Source organism: Staurois parvus, unplaced genomic scaffold (assembly GCF_062004578.1).
Source record: "Staurois parvus isolate SC_StPar_1 unplaced genomic scaffold, SC_StPar_1.0 ptg000031l, whole genome shotgun sequence".
NCBI lineage: Eukaryota > Metazoa > Chordata > Amphibia > Anura > Ranidae > Staurois > Staurois parvus.
The window spans coordinates 236,521-250,930 of record NW_028317827.1 but is presented as its reverse complement, the minus strand read 5'-3'; the positions used below and the strand labels follow the sequence as shown (position 1 = coordinate 250,930).

Sequence of the window (14,410 nt, the reverse complement as noted above, 5' to 3'; positions counted from 1 at the left end):
AACGAATTAACAGCAGCATTAATATTATTGAAAGTTTCTGTACACCCTAATTGAGTGGCCTTTTGTTTGCTAAAGCATATATAGCTGCCTTTTCAATAAAAATAAAAAACTGATTTCACATTTTTCTTCCTGTTGCATCTCACTACTGCTAATTTCCTGCATCCACTTTTTATCTACATGTACCCCATAGATGGCTCCTTGGCATTTCTCAGGGCAGGTTTCCTGATGATTACAACAGAGAACGATGCATGTGTAATGTGTGCTGAAACAGCCACTTGTAGTCTCTATTGGAATCTTGTGTGACAGGGTGACAACATGGGCAAAATTGTGAGACAGGGACAGAGCATTGTCATTCCATAACAGGAAGTGTCTGAACTAGGATCTTCATAGCAAAATCACCAGATATTAACTTGTTGAAAGCTGAAGATTTAAAAGATTGCTTTTGAAATTACATTAACATGTTAAAGCTTACATAAATTATTAGTGAATGGATTTATTAAAAGGATGTGCATTATTTATTAAGTTTGCTTTTTTTCTGTATTTCAGTCTTCTTATAAAGCAGACTGGATCAAGCACCTGGCTAAAGGATATGACCTCAAACCTGATGCCATTTCTATTCTTGCTGCTAAAGCATCACGAAACATTGCCAGTGATGTGAGTATGTTTTATGAATTTTCTCATGTGGATCAGTCTTTGTCTGATCTATCATTGTACCCCACTCCACATATTTCTTAAGACCCACGTGCCCAGTGTCATAAGACCGGGTAAGATAGTATTGCAGTACTGCAAAATATGTCGTTTCCAGGTTTCCAAGCTGCTGGCACTCTAATCTGCTTCATTTAAAACCCAGCTCCAGATTTCTGTTAAATTAACCCATGCAATGAGGCTTACTTCAACCCAACCCTCCTGTCCCCCCTGGCCGGCATATGTTAAATGCTTCATTGGCTAAGGGGGAAAAGGATACGTACAAGTACTTACCTTTTTTTTCTCACTCCTCCTGCAGCCAGCACTCTTCTCCACTGTCTAACACTCCAGAATGTGGGAGTGTCCTCTTTGTCCTCCCATATAATGCAGGACTTCTTACCTTGCATTTTACATGAGGACGTCAGAGTTGTGACTGACCAGGCAGTGAGATGAAGCAGTTTCTGGAGATAAGTTGCACAGAGAGAAGGAAGCCTTAGTGAGTGGGGGGGACTGCCTGCAAAGGCAGATTTAACTGCAGTCTGGAAAGGAGCTTAGTGACTGCTTTCAGGATCTAATGCCCCCTGTTGTGATGTGTCGGCTTATACTTCCTCATGCTTTGTCTTGTGAGAGTTTTATGTCACATCAGGAAAAACGGCTTTTAGGGTCTGTGATTGTGGCTTTTAAGGGCCAGTGTCAACAGGCATTTTTTTTTGCTTTAAAATTGCTTCTCTCTACATACATGTCTATACAGATGCGAAAGCAGCTTGAAGCAGGTCAACTGCAAGTCAAATAAGCAGTGAATTCTGAATGATAAAAGTGTTTCAAACTGATGTAAAAACCACACTGCGTTTGCCCATGGAAACCCATAGGCAAGGGCCCTAAGAATCATTTTGTGAGAGTATGCACCCTACCAGATTAGACACAGACTTCTCACACCATCTCTTACTGTCTAAATTAAATCTAAATAAACAGCACAGCTGTCCCAGATCCTGTTATAGTCTGGGTCTTGAAGACATCCTTGCTCTTCCCCATTTCTCAACCTGTGCTAACAGAAATAATACAATTCATATAAATGGCCACTTATAGAGACAATCAAAAATGTAAAAAAATATTAATACAGTTACTTTAGAGAGAAAAAAACTAAATAATAAGATTCCTCTAAAGAGATATTGGAGTGGCTGTCATCTGACATACTGTTCAACTCTTTCTTTGTTTCCACCAGTTCAAATATAAACAAGCCTACCAAAAGGCCAAGGGTAAGCACGTGGGATTCCGCAGCCTACAGGATGACCCTAAATTGGTCCATTACATGCATGTGGCCAAAATCCAGTCTGATCGTGAATATAAGAAGGACTATGAGAAGAGCAAGACGAAGTATCACACTCCACTTGATATGTTCAGTGTCACTGCTGCTAAGAAAGCTCAGGAAGTATCCACCAATACAAACTACAAGCAGCTGATCCATGCCTACACCCTTCTTCCTGATGCTATGAATTTAGCACTCTCCAGAAACATGATGCAGATCCAGAGCGATGTAAGTAAATGTTCCATTATGCTTTTTTATATAAGAAAGTAAAACAATTATTTCAGTTTTATGCAGACACTCCAGCACCAGTTCAGGTTTTTGTATGTAACCCAACATTTAAAGTCCAGAATCAACAGAACTCTGTGAACCATTGTTGCATTGAAAGACCTTTCCTTCTAGCAAATGTAGCAGAAGCTTCATGTGGGCCATTCTATTTACTGATGAAAAGTAAATAAAGAGTATGCAATGGTGATACATAATATTTGTTAGGTTCCCTTTGAACCTCTTGGTCTGCAGTTCTCCATGTCCTTCATGGATTGATGTTGGATTAACCCTTCTACCCCAAGTTTTGTTTTAATATTTACACATTAATGTGTGTTTTTCTTTTCATAATATTCTTTCCTTATTTTATAGAACCAATACAAGTCAGATTTCAATAACTGGCTTAAAGGAGTTGGTTGGGTACCAATTGGATCCTTGGATGTTGAAAAAGCCAAGAAAGCCAAAGATATCATCAGCGAAAAGAAGTACAGACAAAATCCAGATCAATGGAAATTTTCCATTCCAAATGATGCCATGGATCAAGTACTTGCAAAGAATAATGCAATAACTATGAATAAGGTACAGTTAACTTTTAAATGGAGCCAGTTGTAATTAGTATCTGTTATTAGTATTTTTGTTTTGTTTTATTCCAAATTACAAAATAGTATTTTATCCTTTTTTTGCTTATAAATATGAGATATGACATGATATTTTACCTGTTTAAGGTTAGTTGCCAGAAGTTGACAAATCTCTTTAGAAAATATCTTCTTAGATATCCTTTTCTTCTCACAAACTATAGTGCAAGCCACATAAACTGCTATAACCACAGTCTGCATTCCACCTGAGAAATATAAGTGTACCCCTATGCACAGTCCTAGTGCTGTGACCACACTGTCACTGAAAGCTTCACAGCGCAGGCTAGTGATTGGGAACCAATCAGTGTGGTTCCCAATTGTGTGATCACGACAGGTAATCATGTTTAATAGTGGGTGGTGTAAAATTGCATTTTTCTTTTCAGAGACGTTATACAGAAGCATGGGATAAAGACAAGACCAAAATCCATGTGATGCCAGATACTCCTGAAATTCTCCTGTCTAGAGTCAACCAGATTAACACAAGTGATGTAAGTTAAAATCAGTTATTAATTGATATAGATAACATAATTTAAAAAAAAGTTGATGGTTAAGACATTTATGGCCACAGTGAAAAGTCGCATATTATATGGAAAGTGGTATGTAATTGAATATGTAAGTTAAAATGTATGGCTTTTCCACCTTTTAAAAGAGGGAACCCAGTTTTATATTCTACACCAGTGGTCTCCAAACTGCGGCCTGGGGACCTTCGCTAGCTTTTATCCTGCCCTTGGGGCATTATTCCCCCCAACATCAGCAACAGTGGGGCATAGTTCCTGCCACTGACACCAACAATGGGGCATTATTCCCTCCACTGACACCAAAAATGGGGCACTGTTACGCCCACTGACACCAACAATGGGGCACTATTCCTCCCACTGACGCCAATAATGGGGAACTATTCATTCCACTAACACCAAAAACGGGGCACTGCTCCGCCCACTGACACCAACAATGGGGAACGATTCCTTCCACTGACACCAATAACGGAGCAATATTCCTTCCACTGACACCAATGATGGGGCGCTATTCCTCCCACTGATGCCAACAATGGGACACTATTCCTCCCACTGACACCAACAATGGTAGACTATTCCTCCAAGTGATAGGGCACTATTTCTCCATTAAGACCAACGATTGCTTACTCCCTCTGATGCCAGGACATTTTCTTCTCCCACTGGCCACAGTCCGGCCCCCCTAAAGTTTGAAGGAAAGTAAACTGGCCCTTCATTTATAAAGTTTGGAGATCCCTGTTCTAAACCATATACCGTATAATTGTTTGAGTTGCAACTTATGCCTGTAGTAATGACTCATTATATGTTTGCCATGTACATAAACCTCCTGCCTTTTAGGAACAACTAGGTTATATTCTTTTGGTTTTCTGACATATTGCATATTTTTACTGCTAATTATCCTTTATTTTACTTTCAGAAATCGTATAGGCAAGCTTGGGAAGATGCCAAGAAGAAGGGCTATGATTTGAAGCCCGATGCCATAGCCATAAAGGCTGCCAAAGCTTCAAGGGACATTGCCAGTGATGTAGGTTTCTCTAATTTTCTAAAAAAAAAAATGTTTTCCAGTAAGGATTTAAAGTGTATGTATTGCAAGGATGGTACACATTTATTATGCTAGTGACTGATTGGGTTTTTATACACCGAAATGGTATTACATAATTCTAGCAATAATCAAAAACCATCCAAACTTTAAGATGAACAGAAAATATTTAAAGGGATGGTGGATATAAGGGAAGAATTTGGACTGTGATATATATCTGGAGACATTAACCCAATATGCAGTTGACCATTGTGGAGTGTGTTTTTTATATTGAAAAGACATTAAAATGTCAAAAAAAATTGTAGCCCACATAATAATTTAAAATTAACAGATACTATTTTAATAGGATGTTGACAACAAAGAAAGAATCCAACATCCTTTTAAAATACGTTCTGTTCAACAAACTAGTTAATTTTGGAAACTCCTTTATGAAATGATGTCTCATGAGTAACCAACTTGTGTGTTTCTGACTCCAAATTGCAGTACAAATACAAGAAAGCCTATGAACAGAGCAGAGGAAAGCACATTGGATTCAAGAGCCTGCAGGATGATCCTAAACTGGTGCACTTTATGCATGTAGCAAAGATTCAATCTGATCGTGAATATAAGAAGGGCTACGAAAAGTCCAAGACCAAATTCCACACTCCCGTAGACATGTTCAGCGTGACTGCTGCCAAACTGGCTCAGAATGTGGCATCTAATTCTAACTACAAACGTCTCATCCACCACTACAACCTCTTGCCTGATGCTATGAATATTGAGCTTTGCAGAAACAGGATGCAGATACAGAGCGATGTAAGTGAGCTGAGTGTTGACCATAAGGAAGGAACTAGTAGATCAATTACTAATTTACAAAAGCCTACTTTATGTGCAATGCCTACTGTATTTGATGTTTCATTCACATTGTCATATTGTGGCATTACTCTTTGGCTGCTTAGAATGTCTTGCATTTGAAATGCCCCTATTAAAGCATAATATACATATGTATGTTAGTTTAACAGATCTAATATTGACACTGATAGAGAATAAATAAGAGTTTCAGCATATTCTTATTAAAGGGGTTATCCTGGTGACAGGAAGTCTCACTAAATAGTCCCATTGTCTCACACCACAAATCTGTTATTAGGGTTGAGGCTTTAAATAACCCTCTGCTGTCCTTTGGAAGTTAATCAGCTGCAGTGTGGAAATAATTGTACAGCCTCACTCTGCAAGTACACGGAAATATTTTTGTTTACATTCATCTCTTAAAGTATTTTGTGAGCAAAAATTAGAATAAAGGAAAACATGCACAGAATTATCTTCCTGTCCATTATAGAACACTGCCAACAATTTTCTGAAACCCTTAACCTAAAATAATCAATAGTGCAGATTTGTCTCCAAAAGTTAAGCCATTTAGCTTAAATGTTGTATATTCAGGTGGGTTTTCATGTTGTGAGCTTTTTATTTAATAGAGTAATTCAAATTTTTTGGCTCTCTGGCAGTTTTTTTCTGTAATCCAGCTTTTCCTGGGGATAATAAACTGAATTTTTTGTAGGCATGATTTTGATGGCTATATGTAGAATACTGACATATGTGCCTGTCTGCTACCAGAATGTTTACAAATCAGACTACAATGAGTGCATGAGAGGCGTTGGATGGGTACCCTATGGATCTCAGGAAGCTGAGAAAAACAAGAAAGCTATGTCGATCATCAGTGAGAAGACCTACCGCCAACACCCAGACACACTCAAGTTTACCAGTATACCTGACTCCATGGAGATGGTACTGGCCAAAAGCAATGCTCAGATTATCAACCAGGTAAGTGTTATTTATTGCTTTGGAGCTATATTCTAACAGGATACTAATGCTCAGTCATAATGTTCATGAATCATAACAATGTTATGAAAAATAAGGATATACCCAATAATAAAAGCACATCATAAGGGCCCCATTGTATTGGTGATTCAATTAATTATCAAGTTTTAAAAATGTGTGGTTAGTACAATATTTAAGACATCAGGGTCTTCACAAATATACTCAAAATGTAAGGATTTTATCATGTTAACTTATGGCTTCATGCCCTGTTTCCCAGCCAGTCTAAGGATTTAATGTGGTCCTTTGTAGTGGGAGCATTGATTTTCAAAGGGGATAGAATGGCAGTGATCTGTAGCAGTCTTACTTAACTTGACCCCCAGAACTCATACAAGCAGATGATACTGTTTTTAAATACAGAGTAACCCTCAAAACACATTGGGTGTTTGTTCTATATCATCCTGCATATGATTTAAAGGACTTGTATTTTTGACTCAGAAAGACTATTGGTGTGTCCCTATCATTGCTTTCTTCCCTGTGGTCTCTGACTGTTCCCTGCAGCATAATTATAATAATAATGTCGCCACAACAACACCTGTAGCATGTCTACAGTCTCTGACCATCTACCCCAGTATGTCTGCAGTCTCTGACACTCTTCTGTAGCATTACATATACTAAATATATTAAGTGGCCCTTTGGTACTTCCAGGGGCCACAGCTGAGGCCCCCTTTACCTCATAAGTTGACAATAATTGGCTTAATGTATACTTTTTATAAAAATTTTTTAACTGTGCATTATAATAATACACGGTTCATTATTAACTATATAGTGTAAATATATATATATAGTGGTGTATATGTAAATATATATATATATATATATATATATATATATATATATATATACACACCACTATTCTTTGTGACAGAAGTTCCAAAATACTACCGTTTTCTAAGGATTGGGGTGGTATGTTTATATATTGAAATAACATTTGTTTTTTGCTTTATAGAATCTGTACAAGCAAGCCTGGGAGAAAGACAAGAGGACCATCCATGTCATGCCAGATACTCCGGATGTGCTTTTGGCTAAAGCCAATGCTTTCAATATTAGCGAGGTATGTCTATATTTCCCAAGTATGATTACTTTGGTGCATAAAATCTTTAATATAAATATATTTCTCAGTTGCCACAAAACATATAAATGTATATTGTTTACACCAAGCGGCTTTGCAAACCTAAATATTATCTTGTAAAAGAATGGTAACATCTTCACTGTATTAAAACAATAGTGCCGCGCTCCCATATAAATTACCTTATATATCTTGTGATACTGTTTCCAAAGTTATGAATTATATGTATATCAGAAGTATAATATATAACACATATTACACCCTATATTAATCAAATTATTACTGTGCTGATTATCCCCTGTGAGATCTGAAATTAATATCAGTGAACCAAAGTCAATATATAAATAAACACAAGGTCCTCTTCCAATTCAATTCCAAAAAGAAATTCCACTCCAAAATCCAAGTGCAGTGTGGTCTTATTATGCGCTCACCTTATGTTTTGCCTTAGAATATAAGCAAAAATCACTTTTTGTCCTCGTAGGACTGATGAAACCACATTCCTCCTGTGTAAGATTTATCCAAATAATTATATGGGTAGTTGTAGTTAGGTATTATTCCACCTGGGGTCTCTCCAATCAATTGGTCTTCTGTGTAAAGGAATGGATGGATGGATATCTCCCTTTTCCCCTCCAGGGGGTCTCCTTTCTCCTTTAGTAACCTCTCTCCAATGTGTCACAGATGAGTATCATAAGAGAAAACAGAAACCATAGTGCCTTATCCTTTTTAAATTTGTAATTTATTGCTGATCAATGTACCACTCACATTTGTGCAATTTACAATGAGCTGAAATAGTGAGAGCATAGCCTGCTGTGTCTGCTATACTCGCCGTGCTTATCCGAGACAACGTCGTGACGTCAGAACCCCTCACCTACGCGTTGCGTCACCGGGTCATGTGACTTCATCAAAGGGATATCCCCTGATATTAATTTCAGATCTCACAGGGAATAATCAGCACAGTAATAATTTGATTAATATAGGGTGTAATATGTGGTTTATATTATACTTCTGACATATATATATAATTCATAACTTTGGAAGCAGTATCACAAGGTATATAAGGTAATATATATGGGAGCGCGGCACTATTGTTTTAATTATTTTGAGTCACAAAACACCATTTTAAGAGTTGGTGTGAGTGCTAGCCAACCACATGTGTGTTTTTTATGTAATTAATTGATTATCACAGTCACCATTTACCATAGTAGCTCACAAGTATATATATAATTTTTATGGTTTAACATCTTCACTGTGCTGCACATAGTCTAGAGAAAGCAGAGTAGTGAGTAGGAGAAGGATTGGAAGGAAGGTGTGTGAATAAAAGACCAGTCACTGTAAACATGGAGAGAAAGCAGCAATGGCAGGTCTTTATTACGGGGAGCTGCCCCACAGAGTCTAAATGCAGGAGATGTTTCATGCTGAATTATTGCACATATTTGGTAGAAATCCACAAAGGAGACAATGCTTCATGTAAGAATACACATGCCTTTTGCATTTAGATGACATTTATTTAGTCTGGAGTTTGCCTTTAAAATTCTACAGAACTGAAAATTAAACAAATATGACAAAATCTATTTAACCACTTGCCCTCCTGAGGATTTACCCCCCTTCCTGACCAGGCCTCTTTTTGCTAATCGGCGCTGCACTAATTCAACTGATAATTGCGTGGTCATGCAATGCTGCACCCAAACAAAATTTACGTGCTTTTTTTCATACAAATAGAGCTTTCTTTGGGTGGTATTTGATCACCTGTGCGCTTTTTATTTTTCATGCTATAAACAAAGAAAGACCGAAAATTTTGAAGAAAAACGATATTCTTTACTTTCAGCTATAAAAAATATATAGTAAACTCAAAGTTAGTTAAAAATTTAGGCCAAAATGTATTCTGCTCCATGTTTTTGGTAAAAATCCCAATAAGTGTATATTGATTGCTTTGTGTGAAAGTTTTAGAGTCTACAAACTATGGTATAGATACTGCAACTTACACCATTTTTTTGCTATACAGCGCTGTGCTAGTTTAACGGACAATTGCACGGTCATGCAATATGGTACATAAATGAAATTTATGCCCTCTTTTTCACACAAAAGAGCTTTCTTTTGGTGGTATTTGATCACCTGTGTGCTTTTTATTTTTTGCGCTATAAACAGAAAAATTTTGAAGAATTTTTTTTTCGAAAATAACAATATTCTCTCATTACGGTCATTAAAAATATCCAAAAAAACTAACATTTCGTCACAAATTTAGGCCAAAATGTATTCTGCTACATGTTTTTGGTTAAAAAAAAACCCAGTAAGTGTATATTTATTTCTTTGTGTGAAAGTTATAGCATCTACAAACTATGGGATAGATAATGGAATTTACACAGCTTTTACTTTCTGACTGCCCATCACATTTCTTGAGATGCTAACATACCAGGATAGTACAAACACCCTAAAATGACCCCTTTTCGGAAAGTAGACACCCTACGCTATCTGCTGAGAGGCATATTGAGTCCATGAAAGATACATTTTTTTTCCACATGTTTCTGGAAAATGCCAAAAACATTTTTTTTTTGTACACAAAGGTGTCATTTAAATGATTTATTTCTCACGCAAGCCATGGGTATATGTGGAATTACACCCCAAAATACATTCTGCTACTTCTACCGAGTATGGGGATACCACATGTGTGAGACTTTTTGGGAGCCTAGCCACATACAGGAGCCTGAAATCCAATGACCACTTTGAAAGCCTGAAGGTGTGTGACTTCCTCATTACACTTCCTCACTACCTATCACAGTTTTGAAGGCCCTGACATGCCAGGATAGCACCAAACCCCCCCAAATGGCCCCTTTCTGGAAAGTAGACACCCCAAGGAATTTAAAAAGAGGCATGGTGAGTATTTTGCAGATCTCATTTTTTCTCACAAGGTTTTGAAATATAAAAAAAGAATAGAAAAAATATGTTTTTGTTTTTTTTCTTCATTTTCCAAAAACCTGTGGCAACAAATGAGATCTGCAAAATACTTACCATGCTTCTTATCAAATTCCTTGGGGTGTTTACTTTCCAAAAAGGGGTCATTTGGGGCGGTTAGGTGCTATTCTGGCATTTCAGGGCCTCCAAAAACTAAGATAGGTAGTCTGGAAAAGTAATGAGGAAATAAAGCCCTTTAAAAGCCTGAAGGTGCTTATTGGATTTTGGGGTCCTGTACTTGGCTAGACTGCCAAACGTCTGTCACATGTGGTACCCCCATACTCGGAAGAAGTAGCAGAATGTATTTTGGGGAGTAATTCCACATATACCTATAGCATGTGTGAGCAGTAAATCATTTAAGTGACAATGTTGTGTAAAATAAATTATTTTTTTTGTCATTTTCCAAAAACGTGGTAAAAAAATAAATTCTTCTATTGATTCAACATGCCTCTCAGCAAATAGTGTGGGGTGTCTACTTTCCAAAAAGGGGTCATTTTGGGGGGTGGGGGTGTTTTATGCCCAGCATTAGAAGTTTATGCCACACATCATTCACTCTTCTAACTACCTGAAGATCAAGCCTTTTCTGACACTTTTTGTTCACATGAAAAAAAATCAGTCTTTTTTGCTAGGAAATTAATTTAAACCCCCAAACAATATATTTTTTTTTAAAGCAGACACCCTAGTGAATAAAATGGTGGGTACTACAATTTTTTTATGGCACATAGTACTTGCGATTTTTCAAAAGCAAATTATTTTAAAAAAATACACTTTTTTTACTTTTAATGCACAAAAACACAATATATTGGCCAATTATTTGGTAAAGTATAAAAGATAATGGTATGCCGAGTAAATAGATACCAAACATGACATGTTTTAAAACTGAGCATGCCCCGTGCAATGGCGACAAACTGCATACATTTTTAATATCCATAGGCAATGCTTTAAAAGCCTTTAAAAGCTACCATTTTAGATTTACAGATGAGGTCTAGTGTTAGAATTACTGCCCTTGATCTGACATTCACGGCAATACCTCACATGCATGGTGCAACCGCTGTTTACATATCGCCACAGGGTCAAGGCTTGGGAAGGGCGAGTTTTTTATTTATTTATTTATTTATTTATTTAAGTTATTTTGATTTTTTTAAATTATTTTTACACTGTACCTTTACATTTTTTTTTATCACTTTTAATGCTATCACAGTTAATGCAAATATCCCCTATAACTTCAATGGGCATTGTCATATATTCTTTTTTGAGAAATCTGGGGTCTATCAGACTCTGGATATCTCCTCTGCCCTTACATTATCTAATCAAACCAAAATCGGTGTGATCAGATGCTTTCCCATTTTCCAAATGGCGCTGTTTATATCCTGCGAAACTGAAGTGATGAAATGCTTGTAGCTTCCGAATTCTTAGACTGTAGAGATGATTGGCACCACCCTGGTCTCCAATCAGCTCTATTGTCAGCTGGCAGAAACACCAGCTGCATTCTCAGGTTCCCCCTATGGCTCGGGACTGCCCGAGAAGGCCATAGAAGGCAGCGGGGGGGGGGGATTGTCTCCTGCTGCTTGTGAAAGCAATCCTTGCAATTAATTAGCCACTAGGATTGCTTTTACATGAAAGCTAATCGCCAGCTGAAAAAAATTATACCAGGATGATGCCTGCAGCTGTAGGCATCATCCTGGTGTAACCATTCAAAGTCCAGTGATGTACCAGTACGTTGCTGGTCCTTGTTGGGTATATATGCTATGTTCTTTTTTTTTGTATGCAGCCTGTGGACTGAATGAAAAAAAGAGAAGAAATCTCTGCCAAAAAAAGTGTATGGTATGCCCACCAGTAGAATATACCACCCTGCATCCACCCACTTCTAATGGTGGGCACACATTAGGTTCCACCTTGCCACAAGCACCAGTTCCAAGATTGTACAAATGTCTAAATAGTGGCACGCTTGAATAAAAATTGTCCACGTATAAGTGGTACCCCATATGGAAAAAGGATGACACCAAATCCCAAACTATCTTGCCACTGCTCCCCATGTAGTCTGGGCATCCGGGGGGCTCCACGTGACTATCTTTTCCCTCGTAAATCCGAAACTTATAAGTATAGCCTGTTGCCCTCTCACAGGTCTTCTACATCTTGACCCCATATCTGGCACGCTTGCAGGGGAGAATATGTTTGAATGCAAGGCGGCCAGAAAAATAAATGAGGGACTCATCAACTCAGATGTTTTGCTGGGGAGTATAGACATCTGCAAATTTTTGGTTAAGGTGATTTGCGAGGGGCTGAATTTTGTGGAGCCAATCAAATTCAGGGTCACCCCGAGGATGACAGAGTGTATTGTCGTTGAAATGCATAAAACACATTATACTCTCATATCTATGCCTGGTCATGGCAGCAGAGAACACGGGCATATGATGAATCGGGTCTACGGACCAATACAACTGCAATTAATTATTTTTAGTAATGCCCATGTTGAGGGTTAGGCCCAAAAAAAATTTTAATTCGAAAACCGTAATGAGTTTCCATGCGACTGGTCTGGCAAGGTTTGAATTTGGGTTGGCAGCGATAAATTGTTGTGCATATAAATTGCTTTGATCCACAATCAACGCATATAGATATTCTGTGAAAAAAATGCTCCAAACATCAAGGGGAGTAGTTAAATTTGCTATTTCTACCTGAATTCCGGGTTGGGCAGTGAATGGGAGAAGTACGGGTGCTGCAGAATTTGTGGGCTGTCAGTTGGGATTTGCAAGCACATCCGGAAGGATACTAGGAGCTCTAAGGGCCTGTGTGCGAATTCTTTGTGGTTGCAGGACAAGGGGGGGGGAAAAGGGGGGGGGGAGGGTTAAGCGTAGGGGCTACACGCAGGTGCTGGCAGGTGGCGGGGCTGATCCCGCTAATGCTGCATTTTTGGGGACGCTATACTATTGTGAACGCTGGTATAGTGCTGATCTGATCAAAGATATTGATCCATTCAGGCACTATACTAGCAATTGAGGTTTATTGTGTATGAGCGTGTTCCTGGCAATCAAGGGGTTAAATGTGATGACTGGTGTACTGATAGGCAATCTGACACCATCTGGGAGGGGTGTGAACACCGCTGGAGCGCGAATCACGAATATATACATATGTGATTTTGTGCACCCATGCCGCCCTGTAGCAGTATTTCTGCTGTAGGGTGGTCAGGAAGCGGTTACAGAAGAGGTTTGTGTTATGGCGCTGCGTTACTTTAACTGACAATTGCGCGATCATGCAACACTACACCCAAATTAAATTTACGTCCTTTTTTTCCCACAAATTGAGCTTTCTTTCGGTGGTATTTGATCGCCTGTGCGTTTTTTAATTTTTTGCGCTATAACAAAAAGGCTGAAAATTTTGAGGAAAAAAAACTATATTTTGGACTTTTTGCTAAAAATCATGTCCAGTAAAAAAATGTAAAAATCAAATTTCGTCATAAATTTTGGCCAAAATGTATTCTGCGACATGTCTTTGCTAAAAAAAATCCCAATACGTGTAAATTAATTGGTTTACGTGAAAGTTATAGCATTTACAAATGGCGGTATAGATACTGGATTTTTAATTTTTTTATACTAATAATGGGTAGGGATCAGCAACTTATGGTGGCAATCAGCGACTTATGGCGGCTATCAGCGACTTATGGCGGGACTGTGGCGGACATTCTGACACTGGGGGGAACTGACTTGGGGTCACTGATATCCCCACTGACACCAATACAGTGATCAGTGCAAAACAAAAACACTGAAACTGTACTAATGGCACTGGGGAGGAAGGGGTTAACTTTTTTTAGGCAATGAAAGGGTTAACTGTGTGAGGGGAGTGTTTTACTAGGGGGGCGGGGGGGTGTGCTTCACAGAAACACACTGATCCTGAGAGCTAAACTCCTCTCTCAGGATCAGTGTGCTCGAAACTGACAGTGAGCAGAGCTGCAGTGTAAACACTGCAGCCGTGCTCCCTGTCAGTGATTGCCAGTAATTGCTGGGACCCGGCGGGTAATGATCAGCCGGGACCCGGTGATTGACACCTGCGGCCACGATCGGCGCGGGTAGGGCGGTCACACGCCTCGCGCGTTCCCTACCTGTTTTG

General features: G+C 38.5%; 1 protein-coding gene across 27 annotated transcripts in view; it reads left to right on the top strand.

The window, feature by feature from the left end:
- NEB (nebulin) overlaps positions 1-14,410 on the top strand; it is a 257,274-nt gene that overhangs the window by 85,593 nt on the left and 157,271 nt on the right. For all 27 annotated transcript variants that reach the window (XM_089659448.1, XM_089659440.1, XM_089659316.1 and 24 more), the window contains 8 exons: positions 547-654; positions 1,907-2,218; positions 2,624-2,830; positions 3,270-3,374; positions 4,315-4,422; positions 4,921-5,232; positions 6,028-6,234; positions 7,238-7,342. In XM_089659448.1, the coding sequence (XP_089515574.1) occupies positions 547-654; positions 1,907-2,218; positions 2,624-2,830; positions 3,270-3,374; positions 4,315-4,422; positions 4,921-5,232; positions 6,028-6,234; positions 7,238-7,342 (1,464 nt within the window). The remainder of the gene's footprint in view (positions 1-546; positions 655-1,906; positions 2,219-2,623; positions 2,831-3,269; positions 3,375-4,314; positions 4,423-4,920; positions 5,233-6,027; positions 6,235-7,237; positions 7,343-14,410) is intronic.